General features: G+C 53.2%; 9 protein-coding genes across 9 annotated transcripts; 7 read left to right on the forward strand and 2 right to left on the reverse strand.

The window, feature by feature from the left end:
• Positions 1-70: 70 nt before the first annotated feature.
• BDW74DRAFT_165539 (uncharacterized protein) lies at positions 71-1,286 on the forward strand (the record flags this gene model as incomplete). The annotated part of the gene is made up of 3 exons (XM_073726429.1): positions 71-116; positions 172-1,076; positions 1,113-1,286. The coding sequence occupies 3 exons, from the start codon at positions 71-73 to the stop codon at positions 1,284-1,286; spliced, it is 1,125 nt and encodes a 374-aa protein (XP_073587510.1).
• Positions 1,287-1,863: 577 nt separating this feature from the next.
• Positions 1,864-3,502, forward strand: BDW74DRAFT_165540 (uncharacterized protein; the record flags this gene model as incomplete). Its single annotated transcript, XM_073726430.1, has 5 exons — positions 1,864-1,985; positions 2,054-2,173; positions 2,226-3,243; positions 3,323-3,412; positions 3,464-3,502. 5 exons carry the CDS (start codon positions 1,864-1,866, stop codon positions 3,500-3,502), a joined length of 1,389 nt encoding a protein of 462 aa, XP_073587511.1.
• A 312-nt stretch (positions 3,503-3,814) lies between these two features.
• Positions 3,815-5,138, reverse strand: BDW74DRAFT_187320 (SGNH/GDSL hydrolase family protein; the record flags this gene model as incomplete). The annotated part of the gene is made up of 2 exons (XM_073731453.1): positions 4,109-5,138; positions 3,815-4,045 (listed from the first exon to the last, which is right to left on the reverse strand). The coding sequence occupies exons 1-2, from the start codon at positions 4,895-4,897 to the stop codon at positions 3,815-3,817; spliced, it is 1,020 nt and encodes a 339-aa protein (XP_073587512.1). The 5' UTR covers positions 4,898-5,138.
• A 504-nt stretch (positions 5,139-5,642) lies between these two features.
• Positions 5,643-6,853, forward strand: BDW74DRAFT_187322 (uncharacterized protein; the record flags this gene model as incomplete). Its single annotated transcript, XM_073731454.1, has 3 exons — positions 5,643-6,067; positions 6,113-6,386; positions 6,451-6,853. Exons 1-3 carry the CDS (start codon positions 5,839-5,841, stop codon positions 6,851-6,853), a joined length of 906 nt encoding a protein of 301 aa, XP_073587513.1. The 5' UTR covers positions 5,643-5,838.
• On the reverse strand, positions 6,839-9,300 carry BDW74DRAFT_73151 (cytochrome P450). The gene is made up of 5 exons (XM_073733569.1): positions 8,426-9,300; positions 7,491-8,382; positions 7,354-7,438; positions 7,144-7,307; positions 6,839-7,094 (listed from the first exon to the last, which is right to left on the reverse strand). The coding sequence occupies exons 1-5, from the start codon at positions 8,625-8,627 to the stop codon at positions 6,935-6,937; spliced, it is 1,503 nt and encodes a 500-aa protein (XP_073587514.1). The 5' UTR covers positions 8,628-9,300; the 3' UTR covers positions 6,839-6,934.
• A 51-nt stretch (positions 9,301-9,351) lies between these two features.
• On the forward strand, positions 9,352-10,774 carry BDW74DRAFT_145339 (uncharacterized protein). The gene is made up of 2 exons (XM_073723189.1): positions 9,352-9,475; positions 9,710-10,774. Exon 2 carries the CDS (start codon positions 9,974-9,976, stop codon positions 10,499-10,501), a length of 528 nt encoding a protein of 175 aa, XP_073587515.1. The 5' UTR covers positions 9,352-9,475; positions 9,710-9,973; the 3' UTR covers positions 10,502-10,774.
• Positions 10,775-10,846: 72 nt separating this feature from the next.
• Positions 10,847-13,082, forward strand: BDW74DRAFT_145340 (cation diffusion facilitator family transporter). The gene is made up of 5 exons (XM_073723190.1): positions 10,847-11,096; positions 11,149-11,195; positions 11,243-11,329; positions 11,388-11,696; positions 11,747-13,082. Exons 1-5 carry the CDS (start codon positions 11,018-11,020, stop codon positions 12,722-12,724), a joined length of 1,500 nt encoding a protein of 499 aa, XP_073587516.1. The 5' UTR covers positions 10,847-11,017; the 3' UTR covers positions 12,725-13,082.
• A 155-nt stretch (positions 13,083-13,237) lies between these two features.
• BDW74DRAFT_145343 (putative manganese ion homeostasis (Fr)) lies at positions 13,238-15,690 on the forward strand. The gene is made up of 2 exons (XM_073723191.1): positions 13,238-13,789; positions 13,848-15,690. The coding sequence occupies exons 1-2, from the start codon at positions 13,463-13,465 to the stop codon at positions 15,525-15,527; spliced, it is 2,007 nt and encodes a 668-aa protein (XP_073587517.1). The 5' UTR covers positions 13,238-13,462; the 3' UTR covers positions 15,528-15,690.
• Positions 15,691-17,136: 1,446 nt separating this feature from the next.
• On the forward strand, positions 17,137-19,088 carry BDW74DRAFT_73222 (sugar porter family MFS transporter). Its single transcript, XM_073733570.1, has 3 exons — positions 17,137-17,395; positions 17,451-18,241; positions 18,290-19,088. Exons 1-3 carry the CDS (start codon positions 17,298-17,300, stop codon positions 18,997-18,999), a joined length of 1,599 nt encoding a protein of 532 aa, XP_073587518.1. The 5' UTR covers positions 17,137-17,297; the 3' UTR covers positions 19,000-19,088.
• Positions 19,089-19,203: the final 115 nt, after the last annotated feature.

Here is a 19,203-nt window from a genome sequence, read left to right on the forward strand (position 1 = left end):
ACGACAACTGCTTCAGCAATCAACATCCAGGTTGAACACGAAGAGATTCAGGCGTTCGACCTAGTTCACCATGTCTGTCCCTCCGTATACGCCCGCCGAGCCCTCCAAGGAGCCTCGTACGTGTGCCCTAACTGCAAAGCCCCATAGTTCTGACGATACTAACTCATGCAGTGGACTACGTGACCCTTGTCAACCTCGATCTTGCCAAGTTTGACACCGAATCTGGTCGTCACGAACTCGCAGCCAGCCTCTACGAAGCTGCGGTCGGCCACGGCTTTCTAACCCTAACCAACCATGGTATCTCCGACGAAGTCTACCAGCGACAGATGCAGCTTGCCAACGCCGTCATGACCCTACCTCCCGAAGAGAAGGCCCCCTACGAAGTCACGCCCGAAGAAGATGCCCGCGGTCTTTACGTGGGCTTCAAGCCTGCTGGACCGTTAGGGCACAAGGGCGGATTCCCCAAGCAACTCGATCACTACAACATCCTCGTCCACGACCCAAAGAATCGTCCTCACCCTGAGATTCTGAGGCCTTACCTTAAAGAGACGCAGGAGGTCATGCACTTTATTCGCAGCAACATCCTGAAAAAGCTGCTCACCCTGATGGCGATGGTGCTTGAGGTTCCTGAAGAGGAGATCCTCACAACGCATGCCCCTGGTGGCTCGAAGACCGAGTACATCCGGTACATGATGTGCGAGCCGCGACCGAAGGAAGAGAGCGAGAAATACCGCGATATCTTTCTGTCCGGCCATACCGACTGGGGCAGCTGGACCTTCCTCTTCTCTCAGCCGATCGCCGCTCTGCAAGTCTTGGACCATACAGACGGTGTCTACCGCTGGGTGCGTCACCAGCCAAAGGGCCTTGTTATCAACTTTGGCGAAGCCCTTGAGCGCCTCACTGGCGGGCTCTTCAAGGCGACCATTCACCGCGTTATCCAGCCACCGGTTGATCAGCGTCATCTGCGCCGTATCGGGGTGATCTACTTTGCGCGGCCGGCTGACGACCGGGAGCTGTCGCCGCTGAGTTCGCCCCTTTTGAAGCGACTGGGCCGCGACAAGCCCATGGATGACCGGGTCTTTTGTATGGCAGACTATCTCGATGCGCGCAAGCATGGATGGAAACGCTATGAATATGACATTGACCGTCCGGCTGATCCAACCAAGCATGCGGATTTCTTTGCGGGCGAGTACCCTGACCCGGAGGGACATAAGAGCCTGGGCAAGTTCGATGATGTGCCGAGGGAGGTCTACGTGCCCCAGTTGAAGGCTGCTTGGTTTCCCTGATTACTGTCAACGTCTTCCATTGATTCCTATAATAATGTAGCCTTTTACCAGAATGCCAGCCTTTAGTTCCGAGTAACGGAGATAATCAGTCTTAGAATTCACATCATTCGATTGGCCTTTCCCAGCCTAGAGTGCATAAAACGAAGTACATGCATATCATACATAATCCTCGAGATGCCGAGGACTTTTGCTTCCTATCGAGACATGATCAAGCAATAAGAAGCCACTGTCTTATCATTGGCGCTCCTCCTCCCCCGCCCTAGGTCTCCAACTAGATTTTGTACTAGAGGAGAAATGGTTTGTTATCGCCGGCCAAGATAAACTCCAAGATACCTAGCCATCAACAATATGCTAGTGTGCGGAGCCCCGCGTGCTATCGTCCTTATCCAAGTCCTCCTCCTGGTTAGGAGGACAAGGAGAGCTAGAGATAGGTCAACCATGACTTTTCATGTCCTAGCGATAGGGAAAGTGTACTTTAAGACGTGGAGCGTCTTGTGTCCCCATCGTCAGCTTCCACTGAGATCGCACAATAAGACCACCTGCATCTTTGAAGCACACCTGCTACCATAGGCCCAAGATGAAAGCCCTAACTCAACTCCGCCAGTACTTTACCAAGGCAAATCAATCGCCTCTGGAGAGAAAGTTGGTGCTGAAGCTGGACTTCTTCATATTAACTTTTTGCTGTTTGGCATACTTCACGCAAGTCTATCATGCCTCCTCGTCTCATGACTTGAACTCGACTGACACTAATATCCGTGTTACGGCAGTAACTACCTCGACCGCGCAAGCATTACGCAAGTCTACGTCTCCGGCATGAGAGAAGACCTTGGCTTCCAGGGCGCCCAGTTGACGACTGTGACGACGCTCTATGCAGTCGGGTACCTCATGTATGCCTCCCTTTACCACCAACCTTGAAGCCCTAACCTAACAGTTTTGCAGCGGCATCGTCCCCAACAACCTCCTCCTAACCTACTTCAAGCCCAAACGCTTCTTCCCCGCAATGATAACAATCTGGGCCCTGCTAACAATGGTCAACGCCGCCGCGCGCAAACCCACAGACCTCATGGCCATCCGCTTCTTCCAGGGGTACTTCGAGTCGTGCGTGTTCGCAGGAACCCAGTATATCCTCGGCTCATGGTATACGAAGTCCGAGCTGGGTCAACGAACGGGCCTCTTCACAGCAAGCGGACTCGCGGGTGGCATGTTCGGGGGGTTTCTGCAAGCCGGCATATACAGCTCCATGAACGGACTGCATGGATTACCAGGCTGGCGCTGGCTCTTCCTCATCTCGGGGATAATTACGCTTCCTGTTGCTGGCTATGGGTACTTCTTCTTCCCCGATACACCGCACACCACAGACGCATTCTACTTCAGCGATGAAGAGCGGCAGCTCGCACGACAGCGTGTCCCATTAATCGAGTCAGGGGAACCAATCTTATCCCCCCACTTCGCAAAACAGCTCTTGACATCCTGGCCCTTCTACGCCTTCTGCACCCTCTGGATCCTAGGAAACTGCTCCGAGTCTCAAAGCAATCAATCTCTGCTAAACCTCTACATGCAGGGCCACCCGGAAAGAAACTACACAGTCTTCCAGATGAACAACTACCCGGCCGCGGTACAGGGCGTGGGCGTGGCCTCTACCCTCCTCTGGGCAATAGGCACCGACATCTGGGGCCGGCGCTGGCTGTCAGGGTACTACGTCTCCCTCGTGTGTATAGCCAATGCAACAATGATCCTGGTCCCGTCAGGTGTAGCCACAAAATTCGCAGCGTACTACTGGGCCGGCTCGATCTACTGCATCCAGACGACGTTCTTTGCCTGGGCGAACGATAGTATGCGGGCTAAGTCGCCCGCGCTCAGGGCTTGTGTCCTGGCTTGTATGAATGCCGCCGGGAATTGCTTTCAGGCGTGGTGGCCGTTGGTGTTTTTTCGGGCGGATGAGGCGCCAGCATTCACTGTAAGTCTTAACTTTTTTTAACTTGAGGTTGAGAGAGTGGATACTTGGTTGCGGGGTTGGCTGACGTGTTTGCGAGTAGAGGGGGATGTACTCTATGATAGGCATTGGGGTGGGGATGGCGGTTTGGACGACGGTTTTGCTTTGCGCGGATAGAAGACAGGCGAAGAGGGTGGGTATTGATGTTCTTGAGGGTGTTGAGGGTACTGAATACCCTGTGCAGGGCGATGATGAGCCAGATAAGGTGGGCAAAGCTGTTTGATATAGCGACATCACCTGGCGCATAGGGTTAGGGCAATGCCATAATATAGGTAAGGTGACTTGGACGCTTCAATGGTTGTCCACGGTTTGTAGACAGTTCCAGATTTAACTCTAATTTCCTTGCCCTTAATACATACACGGCAACTGGGGTTTCGACCAGACCGGCCTCACGAACTCCGGATGAATTGCTCCTTCATCAGAAGCACAGATGTGAATTTTCTGTATCAATTCTACCGTGGCTCTGCAACCTACATCCATATAACTCAAAGTCTTCTGCTACAACTGCGTCTTTGATCCTCCCATACCAATCCGTCTAGCTCTTCCAGAACGTCGCCCACGTACCATCCCCCTTGACGACCTTGACAAACTCCCTCGCAATGATCCGGTCCGTCTGCTCGGACGGATGGAGGTCATCATACCACAGGTAGCTATCTCGAACATCACTAGCATCACAAGCACTACCGCACTGCACGATCGTGCTGGTGACATTATACGGCACAGTCCCGTTCAGATAGCTTCCAGGGTTCTCCCAGATATCCGTGATCTGCACAACATTAGCAAGCCAGCTCCTACCCACTGACTCTCCAGGAATGAAAGGCAAACTCACCAAAGAATGCACATCAAAAACCGCAACCTTACTCCCCGCAAACCTCTTCTGAATGACCACATCAACAGGCGTCTGATACTCAAAGACAGCATTAACCATCGTAAGATACTGCCTCATCTTCTCAGACGAACGCGTCAGATTGCCATCATAGCTCGCGCGATCCGTCCAGAATTGCGGATTCGGTAATCCGCCATCCTCAGCACGCGCATAAACAGGACTCTTATCCAGCGGTGCGATGTTGAGTATCACGAACGCCCGCGCACCAACCTCATATAACCGGTCCAGCTGCTCATACACGCACTCCGTGAAATACGTCAGCGGCATCCCGTCCGGCTGCACCTCCGTCAGGAACCCGCCGTAGCCGAGATCATTCGTGCCGATCCAGATGGCGTAGACTGTTTCGTCGGGGTCGTTGAGTAGCGCGGGTGCATGTGTACTCTCATTCCGCCAGATATTGTCCGCGAGGAAGTTCGGGAGTTGGTTCTGCTTTATCCCGTTGCGCGGGGTGTTTGCGATCGCGGTATCGCAGACGGCGCCGGAGACGGCGTAGTCGTAGAGATTGATGCCGGTGTATTGCTGGATGTAGCTGGGCCAGACGCGGCCTCCGGTGCTGCGGGAGGTGGATTGCGGGGCTACAGGGGGCGTGTAGGAGTAGACGCCGTTATCGGTGTAGCTGTTGCCAAAGACGACGAGGGAGGAGAATCTTGAGAGGAGGCCTTGCGGGTTAGGGGTTGTTGGGGCGCTGAGCGCGGTGCTGGCCAGGACTAGGGTGGTGAAGAGGGACTTCATTGTGGCCCAGGCGTCCTTGCGCTTCGTGTGTTGGAGAAAGATGATCTCGAGGTCTGCGGGTGCAGGTGTAACTGAACGGGATAGCTGTAGATCTTATAGAAGAAGAATCCTCCTCGGCTAATTGTGACGGCGAAGCAAGGCGCATGGCGAGCTTGTTTGCTTGTCTTTTCGCGGGGTGGCACGGGTGATCTCCACGATGGTGGTTGGTGGAAGTATTGCCATTCAACCTGCGTCATGCGGGGGGTGGAATCAACGGTCTTCTCGTGCAGAGTTCCGGCTGAATTGCAAGGAACCCCGCAAGGGACTTCAATTCTGGACAATAGATCCGTCAGAAGAGGTCGTTCCGAGGAGGTGACGTGCAGCGAGAGTGGACGGCTTAGGGCTAGCAGGATCAAGGGGGAAGGTCTAGATTGAACCCGACTGCGGGGTATAACCGTAGGATGCAGGCAGGATGAGCGATGCACAGGCAAGGCCTCTGATTATCGGATATCCAGTCATCCGTAAGGCCTATTGTTTACAGACTATCCTAGTTTGACCTCCTGCTAGCAGCCAACTCTGAGACAGCGTAGGGATGCGACAGAGCTGTCCGGCAAAAGACATATGTCCGCGTTTCCGCTTTTCCGTTTCTCTGCTGCCAGTCCTCAGTACAGACGCAGATGGTCGAAAAAGACATACCTACAAAGACACAACAGCCCAACCCCAGCCTCCAACCAAGTCACACAACATCTTTGCGTACAGGAAAAGGCTTCCATCATGATATGTCCACGTACTGTGGCCGTTGACGGCGGAGTAACTGTCGAATTTTGATCGCAGCCAGCGCTGGGAAGTGGGGCAAGCTGAGCAAAAGCAACTTCGTCTCACCACCTCCTTGATCTCTCCTTCCCCATCACAGTTCACCACCTCTCTTCATCTCGCTAATCCAATAAACCCCTTGCGTGACTATGGCCGCCCCAACGACTCTCCCCTCCAAAGCGCACCCGCAAGCCGGCCAACTGACGGCGCACGTACACGCCTACCTCGACACAGTATACCCCTTCTCGACGCAAGAAGCCAAAGATGCGTTTCATAAGCAGGACCTGCCGCGCTTCACGGCTCTGCTGTATCCGGAGAGTTTGCTTGAGCCTCTGAAGAGCGCAGCGCTGTTTACGGCTTTGACGGCGATTCTAGACGGTACTACCCATCTATCTCAATGAAAAGTGGTACTGACAAGCGCAGACGCGTTCGGCCAAATGTCCATCGCGGACTCGCGCAGGATCGGTGCCAGGTTATTGGGTATCATGAAGGGGTCCACGACAGCCGACGAATCGGTACCTGTGGAAAGAATCCTAGACAAGGCCATATCGGATATGAATTCTCAAAGCCTGGAGCTTGCCAAAGATGTTCTCAGTGGCGCTATTACTCTGTTCCTTGCGCAGACGGATAAGAAACGTCTCGAGATTACGGGGTTGGACGAGTACTTTGAGTTTCGGTATCAGGATATCGGTGGGGAGTATGCTCTCCCTTTCTAGTTGATAGGTGGTTATATAAGAGTGGAAAGCTAATGATATTGGCAGCTTCTTCACAGCGCTTAGCCGCTTCGCGAACAATATCGTTGTCTCGGAGGATGAGAAAGTCAAGTTCAAGGGTCTCGAGAAGATCACAATCCGGCATGTGGCCATCGCGAATGATATTCTCTCTTGGGAGAAGGAGCTTAAGGAGGCGAATGAGGGTAACGAGGAGGGGGCAGTTCTGTGCTCGGTTGTCCCGATTTTGGCCAGGAACCTGGGGGTTGGGTTTGAGGGAGCCAAGAGGGTGCTCTGGGTGGCTGCTAGAGAGCTAGAAGGGGAGATGGAGCGGGTGGTAACGGAATTAGGGCCATTGTCTGAAGAAGGAAAGAGGTACGTCCGGGCTCTGAAGTATCTGGCTAGTGGGAATGAGGAGTGGTGTCGGACGACAAGTCGGTATCAAATTGAGTAGAAAATTATTATATTATTGGTCTCGTAATAAGAAGGGATCCATAATCGAATGCGAAGCCGGCAGGTTGTTCGCCGTCGACGTCTACTTTATCAAAACACGGACACCCTTACTGCCCTCCTCCGCGAAACCAAGGAAAAGATCGTGGGCGAGTGTCGCGTCCTTGCGAGTCGTCTCGAACAGCTCCATATTGACCTTGCGGACGACGGCAGGGAGGCAAAGGAGGATCTCCGATTTGGCCAGGCTGGTGTTGTTAGACAGCTCATCATTGAATACTAGAGGAGAGAGCTTACTTCATGCCGACGCACTGTCGCGATCCCTTGGTGAAGGACACCATGTACTTCTCGAGATACTTGCGCCTCTCTGGGTCCACCCATCGCTCGGGGATAAATTCACGTGAATCGGGGAAGATCTCTTCATTGTGGTGCATCAAGGCACTGGTCATGCCGACGGGAGTCTAAGCTGTTAGTGTTGCGCTCGAGTACAGAATGTAGCGAACTTACTCCTGCTGGAATCGACCACTCGTGGAACTTGAGGTCGCGGTCGGGCGCGATACGTTGCAGACGTGAGCTGGAGCCGTAGGAGAGTCTGGACACCTGTTAGCTCCGTCCTGCAAGTTATATTGCTTCGATCGAGTTACCTAAGACCCTCAAGCATGACGGAAGTCAAGTAAGGCATCTTCTCAAAGTCCACCAGCGTCGCCGTCTGATCCGGGTCCAAGCGGTTCAGCTCCTCCTTAAGAGCGTTCATCTTCTCCGGGTTCTCGAGCAGGTAGTACATAGTCCAAGTCAGCATCTTACCAGTCGTTTCCGACCCAGCGCCAATCACAGCTTGAACCTCGCGAGCCAACCGATCAGGAGTCTTCAGGTGCTCAGGAAGGTTGCTGTTTAGAACATCGTGGAAGAAGGTCGGGTGATCGAATTGATCCTTAACCTGTTCGTAGCCCTTCTCCTTCTGCTCAGCCATGATCTTCTGAACGATCTTGTTGCATCGGTCTTGGAACTGGAAGACGAGACCCATACCAGGGTAGACGCGCGAGAGCAGCCATTGCGGCATGGAGTTGAGCAGAGCGCCCGACCAGGGGAACGCTTTGAGGAAGACACCGTTTTTGACACTCCATGCCAGAGTGTCGCTCCAGTCGGGGATAAAATCCGGCGAGTCGAGATAGTGAAACCCGACGCCCATGGAGTAGTCAGACACAACGTCGGTCGAGAAGCAAGTGAACGCGTGCTGGAGATTGATTGCCGTTTGGGTGCCCTTGAATGCCTGCAAGCGCTCGACGAGCTTGTTGACCAGCGCCTGAACGAGCGGCTCCTGCTTGCGCGCGCGGGTGATCGAGAAATACGGGTTCATGTTGGAGCGGATGACACGGTGGTGGTAATGGTCCACGGTCGCGATCGAGCTGCCAGGAACGGGAAACTGATTTGTGAAGTAGTCATACTTGTTGCGAGGGCTGTCGCGCGAGTAGAGCACTTCGTAGTACTCGGGGTCGTTGATGTGCAGTTCATGCGGGCTGATGCGAACGATGGGGCCTGTCTCGTCAGTTTCGTTCTATCTCTTTTAGTAGAAGCATACCATATTTCTCATGCATCTTTGCTATCTCAAATGTGTACTTTCCCCAGCGGAACGCATCATGATAAGTTTCATACCATAACGTCGCAGCCGCCAGCTTGGGCCCTGGGAATTTAGCCAGCGGCGACAGGCACAGCCGGTAGATGACCAGGCCGACCACGTAGGCGACCCAAGCGACAAAAACATAAGGTGCGATGTGAAGCATCTTCGAACGCGACGGCTTCAGCAAAGCATTTCTCCCACTTTTTGCCGGGGTGTCCGGATGAAATAGATTTCACGAGTGCCCTTCTCCAACTGTGCGCATGGCTAGTGCCCCATCTTTAATATGCTGCCCGCTATTTAGCACCTGCCGAGCGGCTCTAGCTGCATGGCAGCGGCACCTCTGGGGCGGCATGTCTTGCTTAATCCACCGCCATTCGTTCGAGGCAATGCTAGTTTGCCTTAGTGAAACGGCCAGTTCTCAGGCGACCGAACGCTGAATATAACCTTCTGCTCATTCGCCAATTTCGGTGGCATGAGGGCTTGTCTCACGAACGACCGAATTCTTCGAGGTGGTTCACCCCGTTAAATACTAATTGAAGGGTTCTTTGCCCGCTCTTCCGGGACCGTGCATGTTATGCCTGACTCGTGCCTCGATTGATCATGGCCCATATGTCAGAAAGCCAGAGTCCCATCGTCTCCGAGGCAAGTCTCCAGGAGCGAATTACAGGCGCGCTGCTTATCGTTTGACGATAGGTAGATGAAGACCTTTATGAAGGCGAGGATGTTGTCGAGTGGGTCTCTCGGTACTACTATTGTAATTGAGACTGAGTCAGATACTTACGGAGTATCAGGTCCGGAAGCTCCACTGAATCGCTGGCCTCCAGCGTCTTGAACTATCAGTATGACCCACCCGCTTCATATCAATATGATCAGCTAACATCTTTCAGATACGAGGTCTGGTATCCGATTTGTCGAGCAACTGGTACTGATAGGGGTAGAATGGACGACGATACCACGCGTATCGACACGGAGAGTATATGTTTGTATGGAACACGACCCTAGACGTCAATCCTGGCTAACGACTCAGCCAAATGATGAGAGAGAACAAGAACGACTCGACCTCATAAGATGGACATCAGGGACACTTAATCCATCTTGACGGCTGTATAGCATTCTCATATTTGCAACCTCACGCTAGGAGGAGCATTACATCGAGCTCCTATCAAGGAAGATATACAACAGATCCTTGATCTAGGGACGGGAACCGGAGCGTGGGCGCTCGATATGGCAGAGTATGGCACGTACCATTTTGGCTTCCTGTGCTAACAAATCATGCCAGTCTTTTTCCCATGGCCACTGTCACTGGTATCTTGCCGCTTTCGACCATTTGATGCGCTTATTGATCGCGCTGCAGGAACGGACCTGAGCCCCATTCAACCTACATGGTAAGTTGATCGAGCCCTCAGAATAATCTGCTGACGCGCAACTAGGGTGGCTCCCAATTGTCGCTTTGAGATTGACGATTTCGAGCTCGACTGGAACTTCTCACACCCTTTCGACTATATCCATATGCGAGGCATCGAGGGGTCCGTCAGAGACTTTCCCAGGCTATTCAAGCAGGCCCACGATTATCTGAGTCCCGGTGGATGGTTCGAAATCTGCGACTTTACGGTGGGCATCTTCTCCGACGATGATTCGGTCGAAAAAGCGACAAATCTCCAGCATTGGCGAGATCTCTTGGTCGAAGCAAGCCAGAAGTTCGGGAAGCAGTTCAGCGTTTCCCGGAACTATAAACAGTGGATGATCGACGCGGGTTTCAAGGATGTGCAAGAGGAGATATACAAAGTGCCTCTTTCTCCATGGGCTCGAGACCCAAAGCTCAAATTCCTGGGCAAATTTCATCAGGCCAACATGCTAGAAGCTCTGGATGCATACTCGCTAGCTTTGATGACCCGGTTCCTTGGGTGGACCGTGGAAGAGGTCCAGGTGCTTCTGAGGGCCGTGCGCAAGGAGCTGCTGGATCGGACGCTGCATGTCTACTCCCGGTTGTATGTAGTGTACGGACGAAAGGGATTGAACCTGGAATTTCGGATATAACAGGGCAATGATCGATGCTTGGAGCTGTTGATGCTGTGCTACCATACCACGGAAGGTCCGACCTCGGATATGACGCAATTCGGATAACGAGGGACGAGGAAATTGGCCGTCGCCAAACACCAGGACGCAGGTAGAGATTGAGTAATAGAATTTCGCTTTGAGAACTGGTATTAGGCAGAAGAAATTGTCAACAGAAGACTTAGAAGCATAGTTTGTGCTAGTGAGCGCACGAAGTGGGTGCTGTGCCAGAGTGGTGAGCAAAGTGCAGAGGCTAAGAGCAGGCAGAAAAGGAAAAGTCCCGCCACTTCTTTGGTTACCATTCCGTCCGCTCAAGATTTCTCCAAATCCCTTCCAATCTTTTATCCCTCCTCCCTATCTCTCCCATGCATCCGTTGCGTTCTCTCTGCGACGGTCCTTCTACTCTCTAATACCTAGTTCTGCCGGATACGGTCTCGGTCGCGTTCTGAGCTGTTTTTCTGATCGCGCATCATCGCGAGGCTCCGCGTCGCAAACACCATGGGTCTCTCCAAAACCAACAGGATCTTGATCCTGTTGGTGATCGATTCGGCTTTCTTCCTGCTGGAGCTGATCGCTGGTCTGTCTCTGTCTCTCTCCTATATTCGTCTATTACTCACCCCTTCTACTAGGTTACTCCGTCCACTCCCTTGCTCTCGTCGCGGATTCGTTTCACATGGTACGACATATCAATCTCCGGACTCTACAACATCTGACCTCTCCTAGCTGAATGATGTGATTTCTCTACTTGTCGGATTATGGGCTGTCAAAGTTGCCAACCGCGGAACATCATCCAAGATGTACACCTACGGAGTGAGTGCCAACCCTTTTCCCCGCCCTTGTTGCAATTTGGGCTGACGTTCGGAAACAGTGGCAACGAGCCGAAACTCTCGGTGCTCTCGTCAACGGTGTCTTCCTCGTCGCTCTGTGTCTTTCCATTTTCCTCGAAGCGATACAAAGATTGGTCGAACCGCAGGAGGTCAAGAACCCGCAGCTTGTCTGCGGTGTGGGATGCGCTGGATTGGTATCGAACATTCTGGGCTTAGTTTTGTTCCATGATCATTCGCACGGTCACGGTCACAGTCATGGACACTCTCATGGCGACGAGGAAGACGTGGATGCTGCTGAGCAAGGCCATACCCACGATCATGGTCACTCTCACGCGGAGCGGGGAGCAGCTGTATGTCTACACCTGATTTTCGTCTTGGCAGCTACTAAAACCACTTATAGAGCCAAATCACCGAACCAAGCGCCGCTTACTCCCGCCGCCGTACCCTTGACAGCCAACACCGCAGCTCCCGCCGTGGCTTGGAAGATATTGGCGGCCACCCCGCTAGCATGAGACAGGATATTATCATCGCAGCCAACCGAAACCAGTACCCCGATGATAGCGAGAGCTTTGAGTCAGACGATCGCGCGGACGACAGCGGAGACAACTACGGGCCCACTGAACGTTCGACGCTGCTGGGACATAAGGATCGAGCGGCCAACTACACCGACGAGCATGCTCACGGCAAAAATCAGGTGAAGAACGACCCGCACAGATCTCACAACCACGCCCAGCCTAAGCCAAAGGACAAGAAGCACGGGCACGATCTCAACATGCGGGGCGTCTTTCTTCACGTCATGGGCGACGCCTTGGGCAACATTGGTGTCATTCTCTCTGCACTCGTCATCTGGCTGACCGACTACTCTTGGAGATTCTATGTTGACCCCGGTATTTCGCTCGTCATCACAGTGATAATCTTGGCGTCAGCAATTCCTCTGTGCAAAGCTGCTTCTCGCATTCTTCTACAAGCCGTGCCGCATGGTTTGAGCATTGACCACATCAAGGAAGATATCGAAAGCCTTCCTGGGGTTATTGGCGCCCACCATCTCCACGTATGGCAGCTCAGCGACACCAAGACCGTTGCGTCAGTCCACATCCAAGTCGACACTGAAATCAAAGGCGAGGGTTCGGAGCGATACATGGACCTCGCCAAGCAGGTCAGTCAGTGCTTGCACGCATACGGTATCCGGTCATCGACCATCCAGCCGGAGTTCCCTCGCGATAGCGACACGGAGGACAACCAGCCAGGCTCGGCTCACTCGCACTCGGCAGTTCCGAGCCGCACCCCAAGTGTTCGCGATGCTGATCCCCAGGCCTGTCTCATGGAATGTGGCGTTGAATGCGGTGGCGGCCACTGTTGCCCGACTAAATCCACCTGATCCTATCCATCTTTTATCGTTTCGTATATCTATACGCTTGTTGTATTACTAGGTGTTCCCAAAAGTGCGTGTCGCATTGCTTATACCCCACCCTCTGTCTTGAGAACTCTGGATTCGCCCACTTGCATCATATCAGTTGTCTTATTAGATAGTGCCTTGAACCTAATGCTACGCATGATCATACTGAAGCATCACTATATTGCTATTCAATTGGCTGGCTGTCGGGCAATGCCGCTATATATATTTTGTATGCGCTAAAACTGTTGGCCACAAAAAGGGAGGGTAACGGCTTTTTGTAGGAGGAAAATCTCTTTGTATATGATATTCTGACATATCCCGATCACTAGCTAGCTGCTAGGACGTAGCTAAACGCTTTGAAATTGATATAGTCCAGAAACTGGACTGGTATAAATGAGTAGAATATATAACTAGTAGAGGCACGTGAGATGGGCCCTGTCGATCGTGGAGGCTCCCGACCGTGTCTCGAATGTTGAATGTCGAGCTGAAGCCCACCAAGACCCATCCAACCCCTTACGGTCTACATTGTAGACCATTTTGCTCCTTTCATACCTAGCAGAACACGATGCTGTCAACTATCTAGATTCTTACCATAAGAGAACTCTTCTTTTCGATATTCGATACACCCGCACCCCTGATCTCGCCAGCGAAGCGGCCTCAACCTCCGCAGAGCAATGCAGCGACCTTGAATCCCTTTCACCAACCGGTTGAGCTTCAACCATGAGTTATTCATACCTACCTACCACCAATGCCTACGGTCCTGCTCGTCGAGACACTACCCCGTCCAGTCTCCTAACGTCCGTTCACGATGCGCTGCCGCCATGGGCTACACAAGGGATGTCCTCGGCCGTCCGGACGGCGAAGACTCAATTTAATCGTTACAAGAGCAAGGATGAGCTGAAAGAACTCGCACTGAGGATGATACAAACTCTCTTTACGTTTACGAATGGTCTCATTGTTCTTTGGCTCTGTACCCTTTGGTGGGGAGAGCGGAGTGTCTTCCGTGAGAGCATCGATGCGTGTGCTTGGAACGCCTGGGAGAAATGGGTGAGTTTGTTGCGCAATCATCTAATGGAGATATCATGCTAAAATCTGTGTGTTATAGCCCAGCGATGCCAACCCGCATCACGTCGCCTTCATTGCAGACCCCCAGCTCGTCGATCCGCATACCTACCCCGACCGCCTGTGGCCGCTGTCTACCCTCACCGTCAAGTTCACGGACCAGTACATGCGTCGCTCTTTCTCTTCAATACAGAGTAATCTCGATCCCGACTCGGTTTTATTCCTAGGTGACCTCTTCGACGGCGGAAGGGAATGGTCGACCCCGACGAGCACTAGCCCCGAGGAGCGGTGGAGGAAATACAACGATGATTTTTGGAAGAAAGAATTCCATCGCTTTGTGAAGATCTTTATGAACCCGTGGAGTAGCCAGGAGACGCAGTCGACGAACCCTCGTGGCCGGAGGTTGATCGCTAGCTTGCCGGGGAATCATGACCAGGGATTCGGCTCGGGCGTCCAGTTACCGGTTCGCGATCGCTTTCAGAACTTCTTCGGCAAGGGGAACCGCGTCGATATCATTGGGAACCATACGTTTGTGTCGGTGGACAGTGTCTCGCTAAGTTCGATGGATCAGCCGGATCCCCAGACTGGGAGTACGGGCGCTGGGAATGGAGATGGTGAGCGGCCGAATCAGAAGATCTGGCAGGAACCGGAAGACTTCCTGAATGCGATGAAGGTATACCGCGGTCGGGCGGAGATGGACGAACTGCGCTTCCTGGGCAAGCCGAGAGAGGGTCGGCTGTTCAAGCATGAAGTTACGGTACCCTCCGAGCCCACGATATACCAGGAAGACGACCCTGAGATTATCGGGTTCCCGACCATTCTTTTGTCGCATGTGCCGCTCTACCGGAAGCCAGCGACCCCGTGCGGTCCTCTAAGGGAGCGATATCCCCCGTCTGCCGAGGGGTTGGAAGAGGACGAGCCAAACGCCCTGAAGCTCAGCGGCGGATACCAGTATCAGAACGTCCTCACAAAGACCATATCCAACGACATCGTGTCCAAGGTCGGCCCAAACCTGGTTCACATATACTCCGGAGATGACCACGACTACTGCGAAATCGCCCATCGCGAGTACAGCGGCTCTCCCAAAGAAATCACAGTCAAGAGCACATCCTGGGCAATGGGCGTCCGCAAACCAGGCTTCGTCCTCACAAGTCTCTGGAACCCCATTGACCCTACCACCGGCGACTCCCTTGACTCACCCGGCCCCGGAAGCACCCTCCAAAACCACCTCTGCCTCCTCCCCGACCAACTCTCCATCTTCATCTACTACGGCCTCATCCTCGCCTTCACACTCATTACCCTCTTCTTACGAGCCGTCATCCTCGCCCTCCGCAAACCCGAATCACCTACACCTGAACCGATCCTTCCCCTTACCGAAACGCCCGCCCTCACACCTCGCACCCGCGGCCGAGCCGTCTCCATTACCTCCTCCTCAAACTACCAAAACACCTCCCTCATCAAACCAGGCGGGCTAGCGAGCCGCGCAACGAATGGAAACCCCCGCTATACCCCGCCAATGTCGTACAATGACGCCAGCGGTTACCCCGGCTTCGATTACATCGAAGAGGCCGATACGTCGAAGTGGAAGCCTAGCAACTCTGACCGGCGGCGGCGCGGAAACGACACGTTGTTTGGTCGTGTCTCATCTGAGTTTACGGGCTCCGTTAAGAGAGTTGCCAAGGTAGCGCTGGCGTGGTACTTCTTTTTGGTTTGGAAGTGGTGAGCGTGCATTTATTTTGGATGTTATGCATCTGGCTGCATAGATGGAGTTTGTTTAGCCTTTTGTTATAGGTCGTTTCTTTGGGGTTACATTTACAATGCTGATCTAAGCTTTCTTTTCTTACCTTTCCGGGGTTTTAGAGACAATATACATTGTTATCGCATGATGTTCTGTCTGGTTCTGTCCGCTTGAATCCTCGTAGACTCTTAAGAATCCATACCTAGGTACTCCGTAATGGCAAATTGGCGCCGAATCGATGTCCTTCGACAGGATCTCGTGATAGCCGTTGGCCGTTTAGATCCTACTAAGAGAAAACTCAGAGAGTCATGAACAAGACACCGAACCTGCGCCTCTTTTCAAAAATAGCATGCCACGTTCCAAGGACTCAATCTACCACGGTTCAGCTGCCTAGCGACGGTGTGCTTAGCCTGGCGCTGGCAAAGCTTGACGCTTGTCAAGTCATGCTAACTTTTACTCCTTGGAGGCTTGGCCTGGTCGCACTAGCAGGGGGCGGGAAAATCCCGGCGCAATGTCAAGCAATTTTTGCTGCAGATCACATTGCAAACTCAGCTGTTCATGCACGCTGTCTGCTGTGCGATCTGGGCTCGTTGCGAACTGTAGTCTACAGAATGTTCTCGAACTTAGACTCGCGGTCTGGCAAAGGCATGCAGAGGCGACTTTTTTGCTAAAAATAATGGCATTCTGGTCATGAGGGCCGCAAGAATGTTTGTGGTGACCCACAGCCGGATCGAGATCGCTCTCAAACAACGGGCTTGTCCCTGTCTGGGGTTTTGTCCCGACCATCGGAGTCTGGGGAGTCGGGATTGTTGAGACTTGAGATTCGGGAGGCGGTTTCATGGAAATCACCCGTCAATTGATTCTTGTTAAACGCGTGGAAACAAAGTAATTGTGAAGCGTGGTAGCGCCATTGTAGTCGTTGTAGTGTGTAGACGGCTTGGACCCGTGATCGTGACCGGGGACCGACCGCAAGCGGTTCTCTCATCTCATCTTTCCTCTCCTGAATCTGACAGCGACAGCTTTATCACAGCAATGCCGATCCTCGCTTGTGCCACCCCAGATTCAGATCTCTCCGCGACCGGCTCTCCGTGTCCACTGTCTTGACTCACTGTTCGACTAGACCACCAATGCCGGTCTATCGGTCAACTTCCGGGTCTCACCCCGACGCCGCTCAACGTGTATAGCCTCGCCCTCGACTTCCTCGGGCCCGACCGCGATGATAGGACTAGATCCCGACCGAGTCGCCACTGTTTACCATTCGGCCCCTGCCCGGCGTTCCAGATTCGTTTCGTGCCGTGGTAGCGACCCCTGACCCGAGTCTTGATTCTCGCTAGCCCGCGCCCCCTAGTGAGCTTACCAGCAGAGAAAGGAAGGTGTTGTGCACATCCACCCCGCGAATCCGCAGATACGAACATTTCCACGACGTCGAGCATGCGGAGGCTGAGGGATTATTGCCTGTTGTGCGTTAGCTTGCGTTGAGAGGGCCCTCACCGATTCCGTCTGATGTGTTTTGTGGCGGTTGCTGTTTTCGGTGCTGCGGCCGTTCGAGCTTTCCTCCATTCGCCAACGAATGGACCCGGACATGGCATTTCACTTTCTGACTATTTCTCCTCCGCATCTGGGATTGGGGTATATAATCTACTCCGTGTCCCCCCGTGGAGAGGATGTCGATCTGTTTATCACCTTGTCTCTCAGTCTATTCTTCTCCGCCATTGAACTATCTCGTCGCTTATCTATTAGAACCTCTCATTCATCATGGGCTTTATGCTTAGGAAGCCTGATGATGCAGCGGGCTCTGCGGCCCCTGCTATCCTCATCGGTCTGTTTGTGGCTTTTGGTGGTGTGTTGTACGGGTATGTTCTTCTTTCCATCTGGCGCACTGGAGCAGCTCTGACTAACGCGTAATAGCTATGACACCGGTACCATCAGCGGCATCATTGCGATGAAATTCTGGCGAAAGCAGTTCTCCACCGGCTACATCAACCCCAATGACCACATCCCGGATATCACATCCTCCCAGTCCTCCATGATCGTCTCGCTCTTGTCCGCTGGTACCTTCTTCGGTGCTCTCACAGCTGCCCCCGTCGCTGATTACTTCGGCCGCCGCATTGCCATGATTCTCGACTGCTTCGTCTTTTGCTTCGGTGTGATCTTGCAGACTGCCGCTACCGCTATTCCGCTCTTCGTTGCTGGTCGCTTCTTCGCCGGATTCGGCGTCGGCTTGCTGTCCGCAACTGTTCCTCTCTACCAGTCCGAAACCGCACCGAAGTGGATTCGAGGAACCATTGTCGGTGCCTACCAGCTTGCCATTACAATCGGATTGTTGCTTGCGGCTATCGTCAACAATTCTACCAAAGACCGCAATGACACTGGTTGCTACCGCATTCCAGTTGCCGTTCAGTTCGCTTGGGCCATTATCTTGGTCGTCGGAATGATCATTCTTCCTGAGACGCCCAGGTTCCTGATCAAGCAGAACAAGCACGAGGCTGCTACCAAGTCTCTTGCTCGTCTTCGTCGTCTGGATATTAACGACCCTGCGCTCGTCGAGGAGCTTGCGGAGATTCAGGCCAATCATGAATATGAGATGAGCATTGGTACGGCCAGTTACTTGGAGATCCTCCGCGGCTCCATTGGCAGGCGCCTCGCCACTGGCTGCGCTGTCCAGGCTCTCCAGCAGCTGGCTGGTGTGAACTTCATCTGTAAGCACCCTTGACGCCAAGACTTATTTCATATTCTAACAATTGCAGTCTACTACGGAACAACCTTCTTCGAACACTCCGGCATCAACAACAGCTTCGTCATCACTTTGATCACAAACATCGTCAACGTCGTGTCCACGTTCCCCGGTCTCTGGATGGTCGAGAAATGGGGTCGTCGTCCGCTCCTGCTCTTCGGCGCTGTCGGCATGTGCATCAGTCAGTTCATTGTGGCCATTGTCGGCACAACGACCGACTCCGGTGTCGCGAACAAAGTCCTCATCGCGTTCGTCTGCGTCTACATCTTCTTCTTCGCATCCTCATGGGGACCCGTCGCGTGGGTTGTCACTGGTGAGCTCTTCCCGCTCAAGGCTCGCGCCAAGTGTCTTTCCATCACGACTGCTGCGAACTGGCTTCTCAACTGGGCCATTGCCTACGCCACCCCATACATGGTCGACTCCGGTCCTGGAAATGCCAACCTCCAGTCCAAGGTGTTCTTCATCTGGGGAGGCTTCTGCTTGATTGCGGGCGTCTTCGTCTACACCTGCATCTACGAGACCAAGGGTCTTACTCTGGAGGAGGTTGATGAGCTCTACAACAAGGTCCCTCATGCCTGGCAGTCCAAGGGCTTCGTCCCGTCCGTGAACTACAAAGATGTGCGCGACGTTGCCGCTGGCCGCAAGGGTAGTGGCTTGGCCGAACTGGAGGCGGAAGCTCATGCCAAGCAGGTCTCCGAGCATCTCGAGAAGGCTTCCGTTTAGGCCTTCATGTTGAATTTTTCTATTGTTTCTCTCATCAGTACCTTTTGGTTATAGAGCGTTGTATATGTTAGTCTATGAATGAACGTCATAAATCATCACCGTTAAAACCTTGCGCCACGCGCTTGTCAACTCCGTTTTCGTCCCTGACCTGGCAGCCTCAGGCAGGCTTTGTAGCTGAGATCGGCCAATAATCGTCTAGATCCG

The sequence above is a fragment of the Aspergillus multicolor genome, assembly GCF_047715735.1.
Source record: "Aspergillus multicolor strain CBS 133.54 unplaced genomic scaffold BDW74scaffold_3, whole genome shotgun sequence".
NCBI lineage: Eukaryota > Fungi > Ascomycota > Eurotiomycetes > Eurotiales > Aspergillaceae > Aspergillus > Aspergillus multicolor.